Source organism: Onychostoma macrolepis, chromosome 11, assembly GCF_012432095.1.
Source record: "Onychostoma macrolepis isolate SWU-2019 chromosome 11, ASM1243209v1, whole genome shotgun sequence".
Classification (NCBI taxonomy): domain Eukaryota; kingdom Metazoa; phylum Chordata; class Actinopteri; order Cypriniformes; family Cyprinidae; genus Onychostoma; species Onychostoma macrolepis.
Genome location: NC_081165.1, coordinates 13,968,137 through 13,994,506, shown reverse-complemented (window position 1 = coordinate 13,994,506; position 26,370 = coordinate 13,968,137). Strand labels below are relative to the sequence as shown.

At 37.6% G+C, this 26,370-nt stretch overlaps 1 protein-coding gene across 4 annotated transcripts in view; it reads left to right on the top strand.

Annotated features, from left to right (window-relative positions):
• The window catches only part of diaph3 (diaphanous-related formin 3), a 412,973-nt gene that overhangs the window by 30,755 nt on the left and 355,848 nt on the right, over positions 1 to 26,370 (top strand). For all 4 annotated transcript variants that reach the window (XM_058790775.1, XM_058790773.1, XM_058790772.1 and 1 more), the window contains 2 exons: positions 19,144 to 19,317; positions 23,207 to 23,311. In XM_058790775.1, coding sequence (XP_058646758.1) covers positions 19,144 to 19,317; positions 23,207 to 23,311 — 279 coding nt within the window. The remainder of the gene's footprint in view (positions 1 to 19,143; positions 19,318 to 23,206; positions 23,312 to 26,370) is intronic.

The window sequence follows — 26,370 nt, the reverse complement described above, 5'->3', positions numbered from 1 at the left end:
TCGAGGAATTTTCATTTTGTGGCTTACGGTTCAAAAGTTATTAGCATTTCAAAAGTGAAACTTTGGACAAGTGGTGGCGCTAGAGAGTTTGAGTTAGAGACTCCAAATTTGCTGTGGTTACTATTGAGACTGTCCTCTATCAGTGTGCCAAATTATACAACTTTCCATAATCGGTTCTATGGGCTGCCATTGACTTTGCGGAAGAAGAAGAAGAAGAAGAAGAAGAATAAATCTAACGGTTTCAATAGGTGCCTCCGCACCTTCGGTGCTTGGCCCATAATAATAATAATAATAATAATAATAATAATAATAATAATAATAATAATAATAATACCGAATAATATAAGTACACCATTTCATTTCAATAATATAAGTACATAATTTCTTAATAATGTTTAGATATTAGAATTTTACACTGTGTGCAGAATTATTAGGCAAGTTGATATTCTGGTCATATTTCTTTTCCAAGAACATTTTACCAATTCCAAACCACATCAATCTTAATAACTACTATTGATTTTGTATTTAATAATTTATAAGTGATATATAATTGTCCATGAAGGCTGATAGTCAGAAACTTCTTATTTCAGGTGTGCAGAATTATTAGGCAGGTTTTCCTTTACAGATAAAATGAGCCAAAAAAGAGATTGAACTCAAGAATAAAAGTTAAAAAAAATATGAAATGCCCATGAGAAGGATGCAATACTAATGCAGTAATAGAATTAGCAAAGTTAAGGCATGACCACTGGGCAGCGAAATGCTCATTGGGTCAGCAAGGTCAGAAAAAACAGGTGGAGAGGAAAAGACATGTTAACCGCAAAAGAATTAAGAATTAAGGTGAAGAATTAGGTGAGAAACCATCAGGAACCATTTAGTCTCCAGCACCATCATTTTCCAGAACTGCAACCTTCCTGGAGTCTCCAGAATTACAAGGTGTCAGGTTCTGAGAGACTTTGCTTGGGTAAAAAATTCTTTAAAATGGCCCTCACTTAATAAGAATAACATGCTGAAGTGTTGTGAAATACATGAAGACTGATTTTGTATAGGATTTATGGACCGATAAGTTGTGAGTGACTCTTGAAGGACCGGCATCACATCCTCTTGTACCACTGTTTGAAGAATTTATCTTCCAGAATCTGGCAGTATGTTTTGGGAGCTCAGTTTAGTTAATCTCCTATCCTGAAAAGTCTGTCTTGCAGGATTGATTAAAAATGAGCTCCTAAAACTTACTTGCCCACTGGGTTGAGTATGCATTTATATACAGTACTTCACAAACATGTACAGATTGACCTCCATAACTCATAATCATCTTTCTTATTGTCTTCATCTTGACTGTAGGTGGTCAGCCCTCTATCGTTAGACTGAGGTGTAGCAGACCACTGGCTGGCCAGGTGGTGTTTGGGTGTGTTGATCTCATTAGTAGACCTGAACTCAATCCTTGCAGTTCGCCTCGGCTCTAATGAGGATCTCCCACTGCTTGCCCTTCTTGACACAAAGACAGTTCTTGTTTGGGTTTGTCTGGACTCCAGTCAGAATGGTTTGCTGTTTTTCCAACCCATGTACAGTATAAAATTACAGCGACTGTTTTATGTGACTATACTTTTTCTTTGTAGTTAGACCAGTTCGTTCAAAGGTTTTGAGCTGATCTGGTTATACCACTCCCTATAAATGAGTGGCAGGAAGTTTTCTCCTTCCAAGATAACTCAACTCAAGGACAGACTGTAGTGAGAGAATTCAGTGTGATTTTACATTTGTCTGCTCATAATGAATTGAGTGCGTATGTGCTTGGAGAACGTGATAATTATCTCAGTGCTTATTCATGTAAATGGCTCTGTATTGGGGCAATGTTACATTTGAATACAAGTATGCACATGGTGGGATGGCTGAAGGCTGTGAGAACGACGGTGGGGAGTTGAATAACGAAACGGCAGTAGTCTAGACATGCCCCGGTGGCTGTGAGAGTCTTCCACCATTGTGTGAAGTTAATTAATTTCTGAAACATGACTCTTATGTTCTCAAGTACTTCACAGAGGGACCCTTGAACCTGCTGCTTCCGCTCAGCCATTTGTGGAGGAAGATTTTATTTTCACAGAGAGGAAGCGATTTACCATACTTTCCTGTGAGAACTGATGTTTCGTGTTTAAATGAACTTGTATGAAGGAGCTGATGAATTAGTGGTTTAGACTTGGGGCTGGTTTAAGCCCCACATGATTCATAATGGATGTGCCCTGGCACCCAGTTTGCTCCAGGGGTATTTTTACCGTGGCAACTAGTGTTGGGCATTATGCTCCATAGTCATATCGTCCTATCCTCTAGGCCATAGGTCACTAACAGGTGAGCCGCGGTCCCGGTCCGGACCCAGAAGCCATCCCATCTGGACCCGGACCTACATATCTAGCTTCTATTTCAACTGGCGCAGCTTTTGTAGTCTTTATGGTAGCGGACTCCGGTCCAAATCCGTGAAGGCTTTTGACATAATGTACTATAAATTAGCGTTTGGTATTTATTTAATCAAATTTATATCTAGCAGATGAAGGTCAGCTCTAGAGCCGTTTGGGTGCGGTCGTGCGTGCAGTGATGAGAGCAGAGAGCTGCCCGCTGCACGCAGACAGATGAAACTTTCAGTGGGTGAAAAGCAATGGCATTTTCAAAAATTAGGAAAGTTGACGGGTCCTTAAACATCTTAAATGTTACAAGAAAGTCTTAATTATGATTTCAGGAGGTGTTAAATGTGGGGACTGAAAGACAAGAATTGCGCTATTCTTTGAATAAATATGAGCGCTGCACGTTTCAAAGTCATCTGCTTCGCTGCTTTGTGGAGTCTGTCTGTTGGGCTTTGTGTGCTGCCATTCCCAAAGCGCCACCTGCTGGAAGAGAATGATTTTCCATTTTCAATCAGCCCGTACAGTCTGCTGTTGTCAAAGGCCAAAGTGAAAATCAATCCATGTTTTTAAGCAAACACGCAGAGTTGTAAATGTGAACTGGTGGATCAACAAGATGTGTTATAAAATGTAAACAATTAAGGCAGTAAAATATATTTGTTATTTAATTAATATAATACTTGATTGTTTTTGTGAAAACCTGCATCTGAACAGTAAATTGTGCTTTTTACAGTCATTTAATTTTTAATTTATTTTTATTTTTGTGCAGGTCTTAAAAAAAAAAAAGGTCTTAAAGTCTTGAATTTAAGCTTAAATATCCTGCAGATACCCTGGCCTGGCAAAAACCATCAATTGTTTTTTTATATAATTGTTCGGACCTCGGCTGGTAGGGAGGGTTCATTACTGGACCTCGAGCCGATTTAGTTGAAGACCTCTGCTCTAAGCTGTGAGATGCCCAACTCCAGGGTACAGCTAAAAGCAGCCTAATGTTAGTGTATTCTACACATTATATCTTTTTAGTCAAGTAGCATATGTATGTCATGTCATGTCATAAAATATTTTTAATATGACTGAATTTGTATTTAACATGATCAAAATTTTATAAAAACATTGCAAGTTACTAATTGTAATGCTAAAATTTCCTCAGTTATTCAAACAGCAGCTACAAAAAACGAGCAACATTTACATGATCAAAGAACTTCAGTCTAGGGCGAGTTAATGCACATCAAAAAACATTCCCATTATAGTCAGTGAAGCTTTCTCTTATGCTTACAATCCATGCACATCTGCACTTTGTTGTATATGATGAGAGAATTCGTGAGTGAGCAGAATTCAGTCAGTGTGCGTGCACTCAACAACAAAACTCCGGTGTTTCAGTGACGACTAATCTGAACGCCTCTGATTGGTCATTGCATTCATAAACTCAAAAGAATTGTGTGTGTGTGTGATTGGTTATAATATGCAACACTGTAAAAATGCATAAAAAGAAATATGATGGGACAAATAATCCATAATATTAACAACCCTCTACGGACACCTATCACACCCATAGACGTTGTTTTCTTCCCTCATGTGTTCATTGACCCAGTTTCTTTCTCTTGTTGATTTAGTTCACCTGTGTCTTGTTTATCATTTTCACCTGTCTGCCCCTCGTTAGCAACCCTATTTTAAAGCCCGGCTCACACTGTGCGATTTTGGCCACGATTTGGTCGTCTGGGACAAATTTAGAAAATCCTAAAAGATTCCTATAATCCTAGGCTAAAACCCGTAGTCTTTGATCGCTGGTTTGACATGTTCACCGACAGCCGATTAATGGCCGTTGCGATGAAATTTCACCTCCGACGAAATTCTGGCAGTGTCAGAAGATTTGGCGCACAGTCCTGCAGTGTGACTACCCCTACGACAAATATCAAACTGTCTCCGTTTTATATATATATATATATATATATATATATATAACACTGGTTGCGCCGCTGTTTTCATGTGGGTGTGTATGAATACATACACTATTCTTCTTAAACACGCACTGAAAAAAATAAGAAGTTAAATTTACTTAAAAAATATTCGTGCAAAAACTTGCAAAAGAAAAATTAAGTAAAATTTAAATAAGGAATTAAGTAAAATCTACTTAACTAAGTTATCTAAAATTAGTAAAGGAAATAAGTAAATTTAATGTGACCAGGTAGAGTTTGAGTAATTTCTACTTAATTATTTTAAGTTTACCTTACAATACTCAAGTACATTTCATTCAGTCAGGGTTTGTAAACTTTACTCAAGCAACATAGCACTGAAAATAATAAAAATGCCTATAAAGCATGTGGTTAAGTTACAAGCACGTATGTAAGCAATTAGACTGCTCGTTATTCATTTTAAGGTAATATGTTGACTCAATATAGCTATTAACTGAATGAACACAGAGACCTGAATACTTCGCACATGATACACAATGACGGTGACAATCAGTGAATAGTGTTTGAGTATGAATGGGTCATTTTGAGTAAAAAATGAACTCCAGATGTCACAAAACAGCAAGTTACTTAACCTAACAACAAAAGCAACCACAAAACAGTGTAAATACTTCTCGAAAACTGCAAAAAAAAAAAATTACCTTAATTATTCATGCCCAAGTGCATGATGGGAACAACGGGATCATGACGTTGATATTTACTTAAACAATATTTGTAAAAATAACAAACAATTCCAAGTAAAATATACGTATAAGTTCAAACTTTAAATTCTACAAGCTTAAATTGAGTACTAATATTGAATTTACTCTTTTAAATTCTTGCCTGAACTAAATTATTTAATGTAGAAATTACATTTGTTTTTCTGTAGTATTTACTTCACCACAAAATCATTTTTATCAGTGCGCCGGTATTGCCGCCGTTCGTATACTTTTCATGACGGCCGACATTTCGGTCCCGTGTGTATTTCAGCTCGCGGTCACTGGACGTGTATGGGTTGATAATGTAAAACTCCGGACAAGTTGTCTTGCGCGCACCCGTTTTTAACTTGTCTTGACTGTCGTACAGTCTGACATTAATGACAACTGAGATCCCATAATGTTCCTACAGTCTGACAAGTACAATCCTAAAGGACTTTTAAAAATTGCACAGTGTGAGCCCGGCTTAAGCCCGGCTCACACTGCGATTTTGGTCGTCTGGGACAAATTTTGAAAATTTTTAAAAGATTCCTATAATCCTAGGCTAAAATCTGTAGTCTTTGATTGGTGGTTTGACATGTTCACCGATAGCCGATTAATGACCGTTGCTATCAAATTTCACCTCCAACGAACTTCTGGCAGTGCCAGATGATTTGGCACGCAGTCCTGCAGTGTGACTACCCCTACGACGAATATCAAACTGTCTCCGTTTTTCAAGGCAAGCTATGAACAGAATTAATGCTAGGGAATTATTCTATCAGCCATAAATTCCGACGCTCCCGTCCTCCGCTCACGGAATTCATCTGATATGTTTCTTTTTTATGTAAACACTGGTTGCGCCGCTGTTTTCATGTGGGTGTGTGAATACATACACTATTCTTCTTAAACATGCCGGTATTGCCGCCGTTCGTATACTTTGATATAGCCAACATTTCGGTCCCGCGTGCAATGCAGTTTGCAGTCACTGGACGTGTATGGGTTGATAATGTAAAACTCCGGACAAGTTTTCTTGCGCGCACCCGTTTTTAAGTCGTCTTGACTGTCGTACAGTCTGACGTTAATGACAACTGAGATCCCATAGTGTGACATGATCATGTTCGTACAGTCTGACAAGTACAATCCTAAAGGACTTTTAAAAAAATCGCACAGTGTGTCTGTTCTGTTTGCCTTGCTGATGTTTGCTCCGATGTTGATGTCTGTTGTGGATTACGTGTGTCTTCTGCCTGCCTTCTGTATATTACCCTCTGTGTGGATCATTAAAAACTGCTTACCTTTCAGTGTTTCCCCTAGGTTTATGGCTTTGGGGGGGCGGCGGCTTTGCACGGGGTGGGGTGTTCCGTTTTTTCCCGACATAAAAATAAAGGGGATTTAATATTGATAATAACATTGAAGACATTGTATGATTATTCCTTAAAGATAAGGTTTTAATAGTTTTACTAGTAGTAGCCTATTACGTTCTGCCCAATGTCTTCAAGTGAAACTGAACTTTTATTTTGACGGGTTGCCGTGAATACCTTTACATTTCTGTATATGAGGATAGTTTTACTCAAATGCTTCGTTCGAATGCTCATGAAGTGACTCTCAGAGCAGTTCTGGAGATGTTGTTCATGTATTTATGTCCTCATTTAGTGAGATGACAGACGTTAATATCACCGCAAGCGTCGCACGCTTCTGTATGAGTAAACAAACCCGCGCGTCTGCGCCATACATTAACACAGAGACACGCAGAAGTCATATTTAAATAGAAGTTTTGCGGCTTAATATTTACAAATAGGAGTGGGAGTGTGCTCACTTGTGTGTGCGCTTACGTTTGTTTGTGTGTGTGTGTGTGTGTGTGTGTGTGTGTGCGAACCGGGGCGGAACTCCGCTGTGCGCGCGATAGAGAGAGCGCGACCATGTAATGTAGAGACAGAAATGACACGCCGTCGTGTAAATAAGATAAATAACATAAGGCTATTTAGTTTGTTTAATAAAAGAACAAGGTATACACCTGTTCTATAGGGAAGGTAACATTGAATGACTTCTTTTGTGGTCTGGCGCTATAGAGAAAATAAAATTAAATAAAATTAACTTGACCTTCAAGGGGGGCGGAGGGTGCCGTTGAGGGGGCGGGTCGCCCCCCTAAAATAATGGTAGGGGAAACACTGCCTTTATCTTCATTGTCGTGCGTGTTTGATAGACCACGTTACATGACAGAACATCGGACCGACAAAGAAATGGTACGTGGCGCCCTTCCCCTCGTTTTGTTTGTTCGTTTTGAGTTTTTCTTTTTATTATGGATGACCCTGCTGTCCTCGTCCTCCTGCTGGAGCAGGGAGATCGCTCCCTCGAGGCCCACACTAGAGACTTTGTGTTCCTTGCCAACTACACACACTGCCCGGACAACTGCCTCCGCCTTCTATCATACTGGACTTAAGGCCGCCACACGAGCGCTGTTAACCGGGGACGGTCCTCGAGAGAGCCTCGCCGCCTTCAATGAGTGGGTGCTGGTGTCCTGCAAACAGGGCCTAAAATTAACACTCGCCAAGCGCCAAATGCAAGTAAAAATCGAAGTTGGCGAGTATATGTTACAGTGTCAGTCGCTATTTGGCGGGTAAAACTTTTCCGAAACATAGCAATGCAATGTAGTGAAAACAACAGCCAGTTTTTAAAGAGATTTGCTGTTTCTGATGTGAACGAATAAAATAATCTTTTCCCAAGATGAGCTCATTGTGATTGGTTAGCTGTTCTGTCATAAGCGACAAGAGCGAATCAAATAATAGGATACAAATGGGATGATAAGGTCAGAGCAGTACGATGGCCAGCTTGTCCCTAGACACAGTTCTAATAACTTTTACCTGAGAATATATTGCTGCTTCATTTCGGAAGATTAACTTTTCCCTTCTTTATTCTTCATAACTCAAGAATGTGGCGACACACACCTTGGGTTTTGCCGCAGAAACGGTGCAGTGAAGTAGGCTACGTTCGTCTGTACCATGGTCTGTACACACACACCGAGCTGCTTCAGAAAGCGCACAAGTAGGGCTGTGACGGTCGCCGTGAGAACCGCATCACCGCGATAGTCGGTTGGTCACCGCGGTTGTGCCACCGGCGGTAGTGCACGTGACGTCACACACTCTATAACAAGCATAATACAAAAGTTTTGTATACAAGTGTAATAATATACAGTTGCAGATTGTTTTATTTCGACTATAAATCTATACTAATTCACATTACCTCAAACGCCATGCCCGGCATTTCCTTTAGATTGGCAGGTTTGAGCACAGGAAAATAGTTTATTCTGCATTCAGCAAATTTATTTCGTGATGAGCGATGGACCTTTTTGGGAAACCAAATACTACATCGCCTGTCTGTCTAAAAATCAGAACGGTTAAACAAAGAAATTAAAATGTATGCAAAAAGTATTATAACGATTGCTTTTATATTATTAGTAATAGAAAGACAAACGTAAAATACTTTCTCGTTTGCCGTCAGCATTCAGCAAATATGCATTTATATCGTTTAAACAAATCTTTGAATGACTAATGAACATTTAATTTCACAAGCCTTGCAAACTTAGTCAAATCCAGCTGTGAGATCTTCTAAAGTGTGCATTTGTATCCTGCATGATCGCGTGTGCTTTGCGTGACGGTCGATCCGTGCGAATTGAAAGTGGACAGGACGAGAGTTCAGCTTTACTGGAGATGCGCGATGGACAAACTTTAAACTCGTGATTTCAAATTATGCTGCACTTTACGGATTTGCCCACTGTTATATTGGGGATTGAACGATTTTGGAAATTCTGAATCATTAACTCACTCGATTTGTTCGAAAACATGCTCGGAGACACACAACAGTTCTGCTGTGGCTTTGATCTGAACTATTTTTGTCAGTGAAATTGAGCAAAAACAGTCAATATTTTGTCTAAAATCTAAGTCACTTAATTTTAATTTCGTTTATCAGAGATGGAAACTTGAGTCTGCGACTTGGACTCGAGTCACACTTAAGTCGCATGAATAAAGACTTGGGACTTGACTTGGACTAGTGAACAGCTGACTCGAGACTTGACTTGGACTCGTGAGACTCGTAAAAAACACAAGTCATTTGGTATAGGAGTTTATATGAATGTATCTCCTGAGGGAAACTGGCTGTCTTAAAAAAAGAGTTTAGATGGTATTTTCTTTTCATCTTGCATCCGTATAATGCATATTAAAGTGTTCATAACCGCAGCGCTGCTTTGTTTACAGCGGCAACCAAGGAAACAATGTTTAATTGATTTTCAAGCGCCACCTGCTGGCAGAGAGTGAATCTGCATTAATTCAGCCTGTCTGCTGTTTTGTTTCGTACAGATGTTTTATGTAGAATAGTTTCATAAAACTAAAGTCAGACCATTTTGTTTTTGCTTCAAATTTCGAAATTATACAATCTAATTTAGATTAAAAACTGCTCATGCTGGATGTATGCAGCCTCCTTGTTTGGATTGTGTTGTTTAAAATACAGCGGTTTGCTCTAATTTTAAATTGAAAAAGAGCACAGACAAAGCCTTAGTTTGTTTATATTAGGGATGCACCGATACCGATACTGGTATCGGGACCGATACCGAGCTCCTGTACTCGTACTCGTTAAAATGCGCCGATACCTCACAGCATGTGATAAGTGCCATATTCAGACAAAGAAACAGGACAACATGCAGCAGAATGCAGTTATTAGAGATTAAGGATGTCTACGAATCAGATGTATGCAATGAATAATGTTAAACATTCAGTATTAATGCCTTTTATAGCTGATGTGCGCGAACTGAAAAGCAAAGCGCTGAGTGGATTGAACGGGCGCCGGCGCAGATGCACGAGCTTGTCGAGTGAATATACTTTTCTCACAGACATCACTGGAACGTTTGTAGTTCGGTCGGATATGTCAAAAACAAGTAAGCAAAACAATACACAAGTTACTTAACGGTAGGGAGGGTGGGAGGGAGGGAGAGAGAGATGGAGCGCGTGCACTTCTGTGATCTTTATTGATGTTCGCTCCCATAGCATGCATCACTTGGATTAAAACTAAATCGTAAATATAAGACAATTTATAGGGGCATTCACTATAAAATACATTTATTTTCAACCTTAAGCATTCACGACTTTCTGGCGAAAGTGAAACTAGCAGCCTGTGTGAAATGCTCTAGGCTGTACGGTCCTCTCATTCTGCACCAGTACAAATACGTGCGCGCGTTGTGCATGTTTTGCTTGCTTCATGAGTGTTTCTGCATTAGAAAGAAAAGCAAAGAAAAACGTGACTTCTATTTCTGAAAATATCACAGTTAGGAGATTTACAACGAGTGCTTCCCTGCATTATTACAGCAAAACATGTGATTTTTAGCAGCTCTAATGCAATTGAATTAAAGATGATGTACCATAGAGCAAAAAAAAAAAAAAAAAAGAACAGTAAAAGTAACACAAACTTGTAAAATACATTTTAATGTGCATAATTAAGTGTGGAAATAATCGAAGGATATACAGTCAAATCAAAAATTATTCAGAGACCAAATATAATTTTTGATATTTTTTACTAGTGGGTGCAGGACACTATAGTTAATTTATGTAAGTGAGGATAGCAAAATAAAGTAAACTGTGACCATATTATATCCAAAAATTCTTCATACAGTGGACTACCAATAAAATTGATACAAATTTGGAACCAAAAATTATTCAGACCGATTCTGGGAAAAAAACTGAAGTTCAGGTTTGCATGAACCTGGTTGACAGCATGCCCAAGAGACTACAGGCTGTCATTAAGGCTAAGGGTTGCCTGACAAAGTATTGATAGTTGTGTAAATATTGTCATACTAACAGCTGTCTGAATAATTTTGGTTGATTGTAATCCATCACATACCTTTCTATCAAAGTTATCTGATATTATCGAGCTGAATTTGTTCTGACACAGTTTAACTCTGAGTTCTTGTCATATTTTACTACCATAAACTATAGCGAATAAACTGATAACGTGAGAAATGTTGAAGGTGTCTGAATAAATTTTGGTTTAACTGTATCTATTTGATAAATTAAGTTAACCAACTAACATTATACATACTCTTTTGGTTTCTGTGCCCAATATTTAAAAATTTTACAAATGCAATGAAAATATCGGTATCGGTACTCGGTACCGACAAGTACCCAAAATAAAAGTATCAGTATCGGGCGAGTACTGGAAAAAGTGGTATCGGTGCATCCCTAGTTTATATGAGATTTATTTCATTTGTGTAATTCATTTGATTAATTGGGGTCTCTTTTAAAATTTAGTTTTGTTGTTTGACCTATTTCAATTTTACAAAGAAATGTGCAGCATTTTATCTGACAATTAATAAATGGACACCTTTTCATTTCTAATTTGTCTTAAATTTTATTAAAGTTTTTTTCTGTTGTTGCAAATCATATCGTGAAATCAGTATTTCAAAACCGATTTAGCCCCAATTAATAGCTGAACTGTTGCTAATAAATAGAACAAAGACTTGAGACGTGACTTGGACTCTACCTCAAAGACTTGAGACTTGACTTAGACTTGACCTAGACTTGACCTCAAAGACTTGAGACTTGACTTGGACATTATCAGTCGCTGTTTACACTGAATGCCTGCGCCGGTGGCAATAAAAGGATCGGCTCGGAATCGGCAAGATGTGAGACAAATCAGCCGATTCCGATCACTGGCCGGTCAATCGGTGCATCTCTAATTTTTATTAAATATTTATTTGTGAAAAAAACTTTGTCATCTAAAGTAGAAGTATATTTATTTTACACATTTATTTTTTTAATCCATTTTCAAATGATTTCAAATTTCTAGATGTTAATTAAAATAAACAAAATTATGTCTGCTTTATATACACCCTGCTTTCCAAGATATTGGCATCGGCTGTCAAAACACCAATATCGGTCGACCACTAATTGTAGAGGGTTGATTAATTAGATAATTGACCGTTTGCAGAGAGCTTGATTGACGAGCGATCTCACCTGCTTCATAATTTGAGTCGTTTGGATCCAGAAACACATTTTCAGAAGTTTTTGCTTTCTAATAAACTAGTTATCTTTATATTCATTAGGCATTAATATAAAACATTTATTTAACAATATACAGTGTATACTGTACTATGCTCTACAATGATCTGTAACACAAAATAACATTTACTTTTTGAAATTCATAAATTTGACATGATTTAAAAGCAGAGACTTTTGATGTGTTTTGGTCGAAAGCTTATAAACTACACATTTGTGGTATGATTTAGCATGATAATCGTTCTGAACTGGACCCTCATGCCTAAAGACAGGTTTAGCCTTAGCTCTGAGGAAGGCAGAAGTGCTTTTCCTTGATAACTGTACCTGAGATCAGTTGAACTGAAGCTAATCCTGTTGGCTGAGCTGCCATATGCTGGTCCCCAGCATTGATCAGAAGGAGGTGAGGTATATGAACTGCAATTAGCTCCCTGCTACCAATGTTAAACTTCTCTAAAATGACAACAAAATACCCTGAAAGTTAGGAGGGCACTTAATAAAGACCCTATACATAGGCCCTGGGACTTACCTATTTTGAAAGAGGTAGCAAGATCTTGATCTTGCAAAAAAGTTAGTTCTATAATGTGATAACATGCATTTTTGTTTTCAGCCAGTTTGAATCACTTTAAGAGTTTTTAAAAATTTTAGTTGCCGAACAAACTGAGTCGAGGGAAGGGAGGACCACCTGATATTTAGATAATTATAAAGTAAATATAATTACAGCCAAGTAGCGCAAGATGTATTTTCTGTCTCCACTAAATTAAGTATGACAGTGGCTTCTTTTTAATTGCATGTTTGGGGTATGTTTTAAATAATTAATTTTTTCTCTCAGGCAGTTTGAGAAAACAAACACTGTCAGCATGACTGACAAGTATAGAGGGACTGTTCTACAATTAGCTTCATAAATATTTGTTTTCTTTTCTATGCTTATGATTTTATCGCATCCAATTACTTTTTCACATTTTTATAGTGTTTGTATTTTAAAGTCTTAATATCTACAGGTTCATTAGATGTTTTATTTATTTTTTTTCTGGAAAAGTGACAGTGCAGAATAGGTGCCTTAGGGGTGTAATTAATATAAATTTTTTTTTTAAACTAAAAAAAGTGCTGAATTTTAAAGTAATGTTGATAGTTTACTGGGTGAATTTGAAGGCCCTTCTGATGCTTTAAAGGTAAGGTTTTGTGTGTATAGATAATTTATTTTGTAAATGCAGAAAAGCAAAAGCAAAAGAAACTTGCATATTGCCATTTGATCCAAATTGACATGGTTTCTTCATTATTTGTTGGCATAAAGGTTCTCAAAAGTCTTTCAGAAGGTCACTTGTCTTGTTCTTGGTATTTCTTGCTACTTCAGTAATTGAGAGGTTTCGTTGTGATTGAGAGGTTTTGTGTTTTTGGAGGTCTGTGTTTCTTTAATGAAGGTCATTTCCCGTGGACAGACTTTCTGATTGATCACCAACACAGCGTGTTTACAATGAAGCATGCGAATTTGTTTTGACTCCATTAATGAAGTAAGACTGATGGCTGTGATGCTTGGCTGAGCCACCAATAACTGCACTATGTGTGTGTGTTTGACTTGTGTGTACTGCTAGCTGAATTAATAACGCATGTAAATGTTTAGAGGGAGGTTGTGAAAATGTAGATTTGGATTTTGACCGATTATAATGCCTGCCATCTGGGATGGAGTCGAACCGTTTGCGTGAGCCGTGCTGGGTTACTGCTAAATAACCCAATTCTCCCTTCTCAAATGGACGACTGGCAGGAACCTAAAGGAAGAATACAGACAAAAATGTGCTGTTTGTTTGCTTTGTTCCTCCTTATGAGATTTGACAAACCATTGCTCTAAGGAATTTCCAAAATGAAATGCTGCAACAGCATTAGCAAACATGCTTTTCCTGAGCACCGCAAAAGCCGGGTTTTTTTCCTCAGTGCAGGAGTGCGATCCAAAGTAACAGATGGGTCTAATTTTGTCCTTAATCCAACATGCAGACATTCCAATTGCATATTAGAACGTTCATATGTCACCGAGGAACATTCTCATTTACAATCGCCTATGGAACTTTTGTCTTTTACACAGATGGCAGCATGCAGTGTTGTGCTCGTAACCAGGGAGAGCAGTTACAAAATTACACTACATGCAATTCAGTGCTCTGTCTTGGTTTTTAAGTCTCATTCTTTTGTCAGTCGTACTCTGAATTGGTCTTTAATGTGCACAGAGAACTATGCTCAGGTCCCTTAGTAATTGTCAAGGGGTAGCGGTGTAGAATTAAATTAGAAGGCTTTTCCCCTCTCGTCTCGATAATTGCATATCCAATTATTTCTTCATACATATATATGCAGGCATTTCTTCCTTTACTCAGACTAATCAACAAATTTGATCTGAGAAACAGATTTTACTGTTGAGAAATTCAGTCACTAAAAAAAGCTCTTCCCTCTCTCTCCCTCTCACACACACACACATCTGTCTGTTCTCATAGAGTTTGTTATGGTATAAAAATGTAAATCCTGGAAACTCATTAGCAGGCTAAATTGACAGGTTGATGCAGTTTATGCATTGTCTTGTGGATTTCATGTAAATGAAAGACTGGCATATTGATTGATGCTGGTGGTTTTTGTGAAGTGAGTCTGAATCCTAAGCTTTCTTTGTCAATACTTTCACCATTTACGCATTAGTTGAAAAGTTTGCCATATGTGTTTCTATGCTTATGCTTAAGACACTCCATAAATCGCACATTTTTGGCAAGACGCCTTTTAAACTTTGGAAGTCTTACAAGTGATGCTAGCTATTTATTCTCATTTAATTTTAACTAATATTTTATCATGTATACGTGTCTATACAGTAGACCAGTTTAAATTCTTTGGACTTTTGACTACACAGTGTTATGTTACGTTACGTTATGTTAACAGCGCATTGATGACAATCTTCCAGCAAATGAATATGCTGCACAAGCTTATGAGTCTTACATATCTTACAAATGTTTTAAATTGATCTGGACACTTTCACCTGGTTATTGTGTGGATTTTTGCATACATACACACTTGGTTTTTTGTCATTTCTTTTTTTTTTTTTTTTTGAGGGAGATCAATGAATAACCTTTTACAGGATTACTCATGTTTGCACTAGATATCAGGTATTAGGCATGTATATACTCTGAGTCGAAGTGCTTATAAAAACTGTCAAATAGAACTCTCTCTCTCTCTCTCTCTCTCTCTCTCTCTGTTTATAGCACTTAAACATCAGAACACTTACTGATGATGTGGTAAGAGTCCTTTATTCAGGTTTCTCTCGTTTGCTATGTCAGACACTCTTCTTCATTCTCTGCCTTGTCCTAACAACAAGCTTATATCTTTTAATTGATTCCTTCTCTCTGATATCTGACATCATTAACCCCATATCACAGACTATTAGAAAACCCATGTGTAACACAGTGTTTTGAGTCTCATAAATATAGCATTACATTCACAGTCAGCATGATTGTGCAATTCGGTTTGTTTAGGTTTTTTGAGCAAACTGAATTTACTAATCTACTACTACAATTGCATTGTTCTTTTGTTTGTCTTCCTCGAGATGAGTGGTTTCTTTTGTGTTTAACACTTGAGAACTGCCCTTTTATTAAGCATGTAATGCATTAAACCTACATCACTAATAAGGCTGCATGTTAACTGTAAAGCTAATACAATTGATTGTGAAGCTGTTCAACTCATGGTAAGTATGTACAATATACATTTGTCTCCATGACTAATTTCACCTTTTATTTTTTATTAATTTAATTGACATTTACTTTATTTAACTGTTTGTTTGTTTGTTTATTTATTTACTTATACAGGGAATGCACTACATTAATTCCTCTCTTTAGTATAACTAGATTTTAAAAGACCAAATAAAAATGACAAAAACATAACTGAGACTAGAACTTAATTTAGATTAAAAAGCCTTCAGGTAAAAATACAATCAGAAAACCCATTAACAAATGCAAATTCAGGCTAATTAACAATTTTAAAATTATTTTCAGCAAAGCTTTGTGGAATTGTTTGTTTGATTCATTTAATTTGTTTGTTGGAGTGAAACAAAGATGGTGCTGAGTGGAATTCTGCAGCTTGTTATTTTATGTACTGGTCTGAATTTCATTAAACATTGTTGGTATCAAGCCTGTGCAGCTGGACCTGTTTCCTCTAGCAGCAGCGTAAGGTAATGAAATATTTTGGATGGAGAACTTTAGGTCATGGAGTGGAGCAGTAAGTTAATTTAAACAGCACCTAGACCATCTTATCGATGGAACTCAGTAGCCGTTTTTCACCCTCATGGTGAATAGCACCAACTTTGGCATTTAGCACTGCAATCACCTCCATCCTCCCTTCGATCTCATATCATCCTTCTCGCTTTCCTCACGTCTGCCCTGCTTACTCACTATTCATTTCTTCACCAGGTTTCCTCTTTCCTCAGTACATTTCAATCTTCTCTTCTTTAATTCTTTGCCTCCTGGGTCCTTTACTTCATCTCTGACTCTGTCTCACCGTTCCTCCTTTATTGTAGGATCACTCTTGTGCTCTTAAAATGTGTTTCGTTCTTTTGCATTATCGATTAGCATCAAAATGTGTTTTTGTTTGTGCTGGTTTGGTATCGATTCTCAGTCTCTAGTCGCCAGAGGGAGGGTAGACCCAGAAACAGGGTAATCAGAATTATGATGAGGTAGGTTCTACTGGGACATTACTTTTCTCTTGCTCTCTCCCTGTACCCTAAAGGTGCGGTCCTGAGTGAACACACGAATGAATGGTTAAAAAGATCGAGAAGCAGATTTATAGACAGGATGTATGAATGCAAAGATCAACAAAATTAAAAGAATGGTTCACCCAAAAATGAAACCTTGCTGAAAATAAACTCACCCTCAGGTCATCCAAGATATAGATGGGTTTTTTCTTCATTGGAACGGATTTGTAGAAATTTGGCTTTCCAACACTTGCTCACCAGTGGATCATCTGTGGATCCTTAGTGAATGGCTGCATCACTTCAACTCCAGTCCATCAGTTAATGTCTTGTGAAACAAAATGCTACATATTTATAAGAAACACATTTAGATGTTTTAGATGTATTTATAAGAAACAAATTTAGATGTTAGTCTTCTATCCATAAAGTTGCTTTCTCCAGTGAAAAGGTTATCTAGTCTGAATCAGGAGAGAAATATGCAGATCAGTCACCTGGATTGTGGATTTTATTTTGGATCATGTACTTGTATTTTTGCCAAAAGCGTCAATTTCTTAAAGTTAAAATGGCTTTATTTCTTACAAACATGCAGGTTTCATTTCAAAATCTGTAAGTCTTTGGTAGCCTGAGGGTGAGTGTATTTTCAGCAAATTTTTATTTTGTGTTAACCGCTCCTTTAATGACAAATAGTGAATAAGGTAAACTAACAGATTTTTGGAGTGGCAGAGTAGTGTAGAACATGTTTTCGATGAGTGAATCATGTCCTTAGATAATGGAGGGCTTTTTTCCAAGTGAGGGCTGCTGTTTGGTCATGGTAGAAATGTGTTTTGGTGCTGAGAGGCTGAATTACTGAAGAGGGGTCTGGTGGAGTGATCAGAAGAGGAATGAAGGGGAATGAAGCCATTAGTAACATCAAAGTGTCTGTTGGAGAGAAAGGGAGATAGAGATTGCATGAAAGTAAGGTGCAGGCTCACTCATAAACACCTAAACAGCCCTGAAAAGCACTTCATCATCTAGATCAGCTCGCGTCGGCTGCGGTATGATGCCTGTTGTTGTTATCGAGGTAGCGGCTGCACATATTTATTTATCTATTCACTGGTAACGAGTGTAGAATAGCAAAGCGCTTCTTCTCTCCGCTGGGGATGAATCTCTGTGATTAAACTGATCAGTGCCATCACTCAATGTAGCGAAGAGACGCTTTAGGGCAGCGGCAAACCAAATTAGACAGATGATGGTGTCGTTTGGTATCAGACACCACGCATTTGCTCTCTGCATTGGCTCTGTGCACTGTAGTTGCTAGCTACACTCTGATCTACTGCTTGTGTTTAATTAATTTTACATCAGTGTCATTGCTGATTATCTCAGCGTGTTGCTCTCCTTCTTACTGAGATAATGCGCGGTGGGTAACTACTGCTAATTCACCCGCCCCTCGAAAGAAAGGGGGCAAGGCCCCAGAAAATAAACCACCTACCTTTTCAGCCAACGCTGACATCTCAATCGCCCATCTTCTCCCCATTGCGCCCACAGGCCGAGGGAGAGAAAACAGCTCTCTGACAAATCTAATCCAATTAGGAAATCGTTATCTGTGTGATGCGGGGGCCCACCACCTCAATATAAATCGACGGCGAGTTACTGTATCCCTGGACACTCTGTTCGTTAGGCATGCTGAATGTGAAGCTGACAGACTTCTAATGAAAGTCTGCTTACAATAAGGAAGCTAAAACTGATCATAAAGTTCACAGTGCTAAAGTGGGTGTTTGATAAAGATCTGAAAGCTTTTGAACTTCTGTTCAGTTCAGGCTGGTCTTTTGTGGCCATTAGTAGGTATGTACAATACCGCTGTGCCTTAGATTTGTTGCCTTGTTGCAAAAGTTTTAACCTAATCAACAGTCTATAGAGCTATCATATCAACACTTTACATTCTGTGTGTTTGACTAGTTTGTGCAGTGTTGCCCTTTTATTCTAGTCTTCACAACTGCAGAGCTATAATAATGGTGATTAAATACTTTTGGGGATGTAGTAGTAGCAGTAGTAGTAACTTTTTAAAGTAACTTTTTCTGTTTTAATGCAGTCTTTAGTGTCACATGATCCTTCAGAAATCATTCTGATATGCGAATTCAGTCCTCGTGCAAACATTTCTTATTATTAACACAGTTGAGTTGCTTAATATTTTTAAGGAAGCTATGATACCTTTCAGGATCAGCATTTTTTGATAAGTAGAATTTATTTTGAAATGGAATGCTTTTGTAACATTGTCTGTTAACTAGTTTTGGATTATAGTGTATATTTTGTTGTTTACCTAAATGGAGAAATAATCAATGGACTAACAATTACCATTGAGCTAGTCTCACTCATACTCTGTCAAATGTCTCGTCTTTCTTTTAGCTTGACAGATTTTCCAGTATCCGGATCCCTGGCAGTAAAAAGGAACGGCCACCCCTCTCCCACATGTCCAAGCATTCCTCTTCTGGTGACTGGTCCACTTCCTCTGAATTTGAGGAGCTTTCTTCAAAAATTACATCAGAGAAGGAAATCCTTGCCCTCTTTGAGAAAATGATGGTAAGATGTAATTGTAGACAAAAAATGTACTTTGAATTATGTTGTGGAACACACATTCATAAATAAAAACAAACATTCTCTAAGAGTGAAGGATTTGTTGATCTGCATTCATGCCATTGTACAAGTCTATGTACTGTGGACATGTAAAAAAACAGCTAATTATCACTCCTACACATTGACCTTTATCAACCTTTCAACCACAATAATCACTAGAGGTTTATTTGCAATTATGTTTTAAGGAAACGCAACCTTTTCATAATGAAATGGATCGTTATGGGTCACTGACCTCAATCAGCTTATATTCATAGTAGGACGAGGCCCTCATGCCTATAAATACGCATACTCAAACACTTACTCGCTTTCGTATCGTATTGAACATGCATCATACAGTCACTGACAAATGTTTGCAAGCAGCTTAGCTTGTTGTGGTAAATAAAAGAAAATGCATAAAAATAAAATAACCCCTACAATCTAGTTTTGATTTGGACTTAGACAAAAAGTGCACATTTATAACAAAAATAAATCTGTAGAATGCATGTTCACTAGAATACTAATATTTTTGTCAATTTAAATGTAAAAAGTTTTCACTTGACAAACGTTTTTGACCTTTCTCAATCCTTCAGGTTTCTGAGGAAAAACAAATTTTGCAGCTGTTGAAAGTTAACTGAATTCCGTTGCACTTTTGGTACACATTCATCTCAAGCACATCTATTTCATCAAATTTCCCACAAGTATCATTTTAAAACATTGCACAGTCTTCCGTTGCCTTAGCGCTATCGTATGGAGGTCCCCGTCGGTGCACTTTCTAAGAGTGGAGGTGGTGTTAGCAGTTGAGCAACATCTCAGAGTGCAGGATTGAGTGACAGGAGCAGCCACTGCTGGGTAGAGAAGGAAGAGTGTGGATAACGTGGGCAGAGACGCAGTCATTAGTCACGGCAAGTACGAGTTTGGATACATGAGCATGCCAGCAGAGGTGACAGGGCCAACGGTGGTAATGGATGCCTTTCCGCTCTGCGCCCTATCCGTGCCTATCCCAGCATCCTTTTCTCTCTCTCTCTCTCTCTCTCTCTCTCTCTCTCTCTCTCTCTCTCTCTCTCTCTCTCTCTCTGAGACACACGAGGACTGCATCACACTTGCGAACCGATGAAATCTTAAACGGCTCTGCTGATCTGTCATCTCAGAAAAGAGAAGAAAGGGAAAGCTCTTTGGGGAAAGGGAAATAAGACTGGAGGACACTAGGACAGTTGCGCTCAACATCGTATGCAGCCGTTATTGTCTTTTCCTCTTATCTCTCGCTTTCTTTTCTTCTCTCTCTTATCGATTTTATTGTTCTGTCTTTTGCCTTGAGATTTCCATGCCCTTTCTCTCTGTTGATGGTAGTTGTAAACTGTTCACGGATGCACCCTAGTTCTTTTCTTTTGTTTCCGTCACTGTCAGAGATAGAGTGAGTTTGAGAAGTGCAGCTCGCTGGTTTATTTTGGCACAGGACATGTTGCTTCAGTAATCTGGGAAGCTAAATTGCCAAATATATTTGCCAATGTCTGTCTTAGCAGTACAACAGGTTCAGATTTATGAACATGCTCATTTCTGTTTCACTGTTAATTTCTAATCTTTTCAGAAATTGGCCCATTAGATTTTCTAATACATAATTCATGACTTCATCAGTCAGGCTTGTATTAGGTACTAATTTTCAAAAGATCTCACAAAATTGCACACAGAAATATGTCAACATAGACAACCGATGTTTAAGAATAGCCAATCTTATAACAATTTAGCACTTTATTCGTAAACTGTTTTAATTTTTGAAGTGTTTCATCAAAAACACTCAATGACTCCTGCAGAAAACCAGACATATTTTTACAATCAGCTTTAACCCTTAGAGACCCAGCATAGCAGCAGAATTACAACATTTGTTTAAAACAAATTAAATAATACCTAGCTTTCACTAAATGTATAGGAAAAAAAACAAACAAACTACACAACAGTAGCTGACACTCCAAAATCAATTACAACAACTGTTTTGATGTGGAAAAAATTGCTTATAGCTACCAAGTCACACTAAAAGGGGGTCCTTTTGGAACACCTTTGAGACATTAATTGATTCAAGTATAAAAAATATTAGATGGTGTATAGTGATGTGAAAATGCTTACATGCTCTGAAATTTTAAATGTCCTTATGTATATGACCATTTTTTTTAAGTTTAGTAAAAATGCAATGGTGAGCATTAGGTGGTCAAACTTTTTTCTATTGTTCCCACAAAAGTCTATTCAATCGAGTCTATATGAATAATATAATGCCATACTTTTTAAATTCATTCAGATTTTTATTTAAATAAATTTAAAGGTCCACTGAAGTGCTTTGAAACACGCAGCATTATTCTATATGCTGACATCAACATATAGAACATGCATTCAACTGAAACAGGAAGACAGGGCGGGACATGATCAAGCAGTCCTGCCCCCCTTTTTAAATAGCCAATAGCATTTCATTTATATCAGTTTGGACCAGAGCCGTTGAGCTCGGTAAAGCCACATTTGACAGCATATGATAGCCACAATCTCATCTATATTGCTATAAAATATAGCATTCAGTGTAGAATTCAAATGGGTCCGATATGTTTTATGGTCTGCGCCGATTTGCGTATATGATCCACTCTGTGCTATCATGTCTCTGGTCCGGAGCAGACTGTGCGTGTTGCGGTGTCACATAACACAGTGCGAAACCTTCTTTCACCCCAACGGAAAGCATATTTACACTGTCTGAATCATTCCCTATCCCCTGTATAGTGCACCACGTGCCATTAACCATACAGAAAATACTAATCCTGTGAACAAGTGACCGATCTCAGCCGGTGCTTCAGTGTGTCTTTTTAGTGTAATGGGAGGGACGCTTTGGATTCTAGAGAGCATTTGATTGGACAGAAAGATTAATGAGAAGCTGAAGTGCAGGGTGATGTCATCAAAATCATTGATTAATATTGGCGGAAGTGAGAGTGTACATTTTGAATGCTTAAATCGTGTAGATTTAAGCATATAGATAATCTTAAGGCTAACGTATTCATGCTAAAAGCCAAAAAACTTTAATTTTGATTTCATGGGGACTTTAAGTGGCCAAATAGTGAAGTTTCTTAACTTTTCATGACTATATCCTTACTGATTGAAATATATTATTTTTCTAATGCATTTATGTGCTGAATTGTGTTGTTGTGCATTCAAAAATTCTATTTAGAGTATCAAAAAATATAGGTGAAATTCTGGAACCCTAAATGACCAGTGTTTTTTCTAAATTATACCCTGATGCAAATTTTGCTTAAACAAAATTGTTTTTATTACTAATGCCATCCTAAAGACATGTTACAGAATAAATAAATAATAATAAAAAAAACAAAAAACATGAGTATAAATGCTTGGGTCTGTAAGGGTTAAAGATAAAGGAAAAAAGGATATTTTACATGAGATTTTTAACATGCATTATAAGACTTTGTGTTTTTGTCATTTTCATCTCCTTTTCTTTTCCTTAATGTCTTAAGACACATGAAAGACATATCTGCCTGATGGATTCACAAGCAGAGGTTGACTTCCTGCGGTTTCATTTATTTGCAGTTCCAAAAAGAACAGGTGTTAGGCATGATTTGATTCATGTGAAATGGAAAGATGCAAGTGCTCTTTGCCTTTCTCTACTATGTTTACAACCAGCATCTCCAGTACTGTTTTCTTTTGAGCAGAACTATGTTGAAATCAGTTTAATCAGTTAAGTTCATTGCACACTGAGTCCGAAATTTGCGGGCAGAGGCCACTTATGATGGAGATTCTCATAAAGCAGGTCATGATACTAAAGATCTTAAGAGGATTTTTTCTGTTCTCTTATGTGTGTGGTCTGTGTTTTCAGGAGGATATGAATCTTAATGAAGAGAAGAAAGCTCCTCTCAGAGAGAAGGACTTGAGCACAAAAAGGGAGATGGTCCTTCAGTATATCATCACAGCTGCAAAAACCGTAAGTCAAAGAATGATTGCAGCCACACAGACTAACATATAAACCTGAAAGGATGAGCAGTAAATACATTTGATTTCTCTTCCGTCCCTTTGAGCTTCTTTTTGATTCATAATGGATTTCCATTACTAACCCTGATATTGAATAAGAAGACTGACTCTTTTGACCTAAAGGTCATCCAATCAGTTCCTGTGTCGAATATGTCAGCATCTTTGTAAAACAGAAAATAATAAGCAAAGGTGCAGAATCAGACCGAATCAGACCGTGTGCCTGTGTGTCCCTGCTCATTTGTTGTTGTGTGCCTTTGCAGGCTATGTGCGAGTCTGTTATTGTACGGGTGGGTTTGCCCTGATAAAAATATCTGTAACTGCAGGCCTCTTATGAGGACATTGACAGGCTAAAGACTGTATTTATCGGAGATGATTGCCCTCATTTTAGTTTGTCTCTTTTGTTCTCTTGTCCTGAGGTGAGAGGGAGGCGTTGAACCTCCTCATGTATACTTATGAACTCATAATGCTGTGGTAAAGGATGGCAAGATGTGATTTCACATCATCTCCCAATGTGTAGTTTGCTATTTTGCTTTTCTGCAAATAGTCTGGAGCTTTTTATGCTGCAACCTGAATTCTGGAAATGTTGGGACGTTTTTTTAAATTTGAATAAAATGAAAACCAAAAGACTTTCAAATCACACGAGCCAATATCTTATTCACAAGAAAACATAGAGAACATAAATGTTTAAACGGATAAATTTTACACTTATCCACAAAATGGGCTCATTTCAAATTTGATGCCTGCTACAGGTCTCAAAAAAGTTGGCACGGAGGCAACAAAGGGCTGAAAAAGCAAGAAATTAAAAAAAGATTCAGCTGGGAGAACATCTAGCAACTAATTAAGTTAATTGACATCAGGTCTGTAACATGATTAGCTATAAAATGGATGTCTTGGAGAAGCAGAGTCTCTCAGAAGTAAAGATGGACAAAGACTCTAGAATACTTTAAGAACAACATTCCTCAACGTCAAATTGCAAAGGCTTTGCAAATCTCATCATCTACAGCGCATAACAATATCAAAAGATTCAGAGAAACTGGAGAAATCTCTGTGCATAAGGGACAGGGACAAGGCCAAAGACCTTTGTTGGATGCCTGTGGTTTTTGGGCCCTCAGACGACACTGCATCACTTATCAGCATGATTCTGTCATTGACATTACTAAATGGGCCCAGGAATACTTCCAGAAACCACTGTAAAGACAATCCGCTGTGCCATCTGCAGATGCCAACTAAAGCTCTATCATGCAAAAAGGAAACCATATGTGAACATGGTCCAGAAGCGCCGTCGTGACCTGTGGGCCAAGGCTCATTTAAAATGGACTGTTTCAAAAGGGAAAAGTGTTCTATGGTCAGACAAGTCCAAATTTGACATTCTTGTTGGAAATCACGGACACCATGTCCTCCGGGCTAAAGAAGAGGGAGACCTTCCAGTGTGTTATCAGTGTTCAGTTCAAAAGCCAGCATCTCTGATGGTATGGGGTAGGGCTGTGCGATATGACGATATATATCGGATGGGCGAAATAAGTTTATGGTTTCATATTATGTTCTATCGTTTATTTCGTGGTGTCACAAAATATGTTGTTTACGGTAATACTTTTTAATCATTTGGATGACTTGGATCTTTACACACCACCACGGGGCGTGAAGGGGAGACAGAACCAGGTGGAGAATAACCAGAACAAAACGAGGAGCTCATTCCTAAACGAGGGACTACATCTGTTGCATGGGCGTGTGTTTTTAAACATTGCAGTTTTAAAACAACCGATTTTAAGCCGTTGAAACACAAACAACAGAGCTATATGCGTGCGCTGTCTCTGTTTCTATGTGAGAGGACCGCACATTTTTATTTTATTTTTGCCGCTTTATTGGCTTTGAACATTACATAAACACACTCTGTTTTGCTGCTGACACAGAGAGAGCAGTTGTCATGTTTAGGTAAGAAACAGCTTCACAAAAAGTCTTTTCAACCACAAAGTATTATTTCTGTCTTACAATCATTCATATTATCACTGAAATACAGGGATAAACATTTATAGTTTGGATATAAACACTGATCTCTGTGGTAGCAATCAAAATATAGCAAATCACCTTTTGAAAGTAACTGGCGCTTCAAATAATGTTTGTCTTGATTACAGTGTTTCTCCACTAGATGACAAGTGACTGTTATAAAATGTATTTGTCATTGAATTTCTGATTTCATCCAGTATGAGTATATCAAGTATTCATGAGTCATTGAATCCTTCATTCAAACCACTTTTTCACAATTTTAATAGTAAAAATTGGTTTATTTTTTTGAATAAAGGGAGAACAACAGTGTGCAGATCTTTTTTTCTATTATTTGATGTACCTTTTGATCTTGCACCTGGCCAAAACATTTTTGGATGTGCGTGCTCTGACCCTTCTTTTTACGTGCAATTAATATTTTGTCACAAATTATTTTGTTTTGTTCAAGAATCGTGGGAGAATCGTGATCTCTGTTTGAGACAAAAAAAATTGTGATTCTCAATTTATCCAGAATCGTGCAGCTCTAGTGTATATGTATATAATCTATACATAATACACGTGTTAATTATATCTGTCATAGATGGATATAATTAACACAGTGAAGACTAATTAATTTACACAATGTATGTAGCGTTTCTTATTTATTGTAGTTTTTTGTCCTATTGCTTGCAATTAGTTTCTTATACTTATTTCATCACTGACTGTTCATTTATTTTCAGTGAGCTTGAGTTTTGTTTTTTTTGTCTATTTTTAGGCTTGTATTAGTTTGATATTGACATTGGTGACAAGGATTATGAAAATTCTATGGTATCAAAGATTTTAATATCATAACCTTTTTAAAAGAAAAGAAAATGACTATATCGTGATATACTGTATATCGTTATCGTGATTATAAAATTAGTCATATTGTGATATAAGATTTTGGTCATTTTCCCACCCCTTGTAAGGGGTGCATAAGTGCATACATGGGCAGCTTGCATGTTTTGGAAGGTACTATGAATGCTTAAAGGT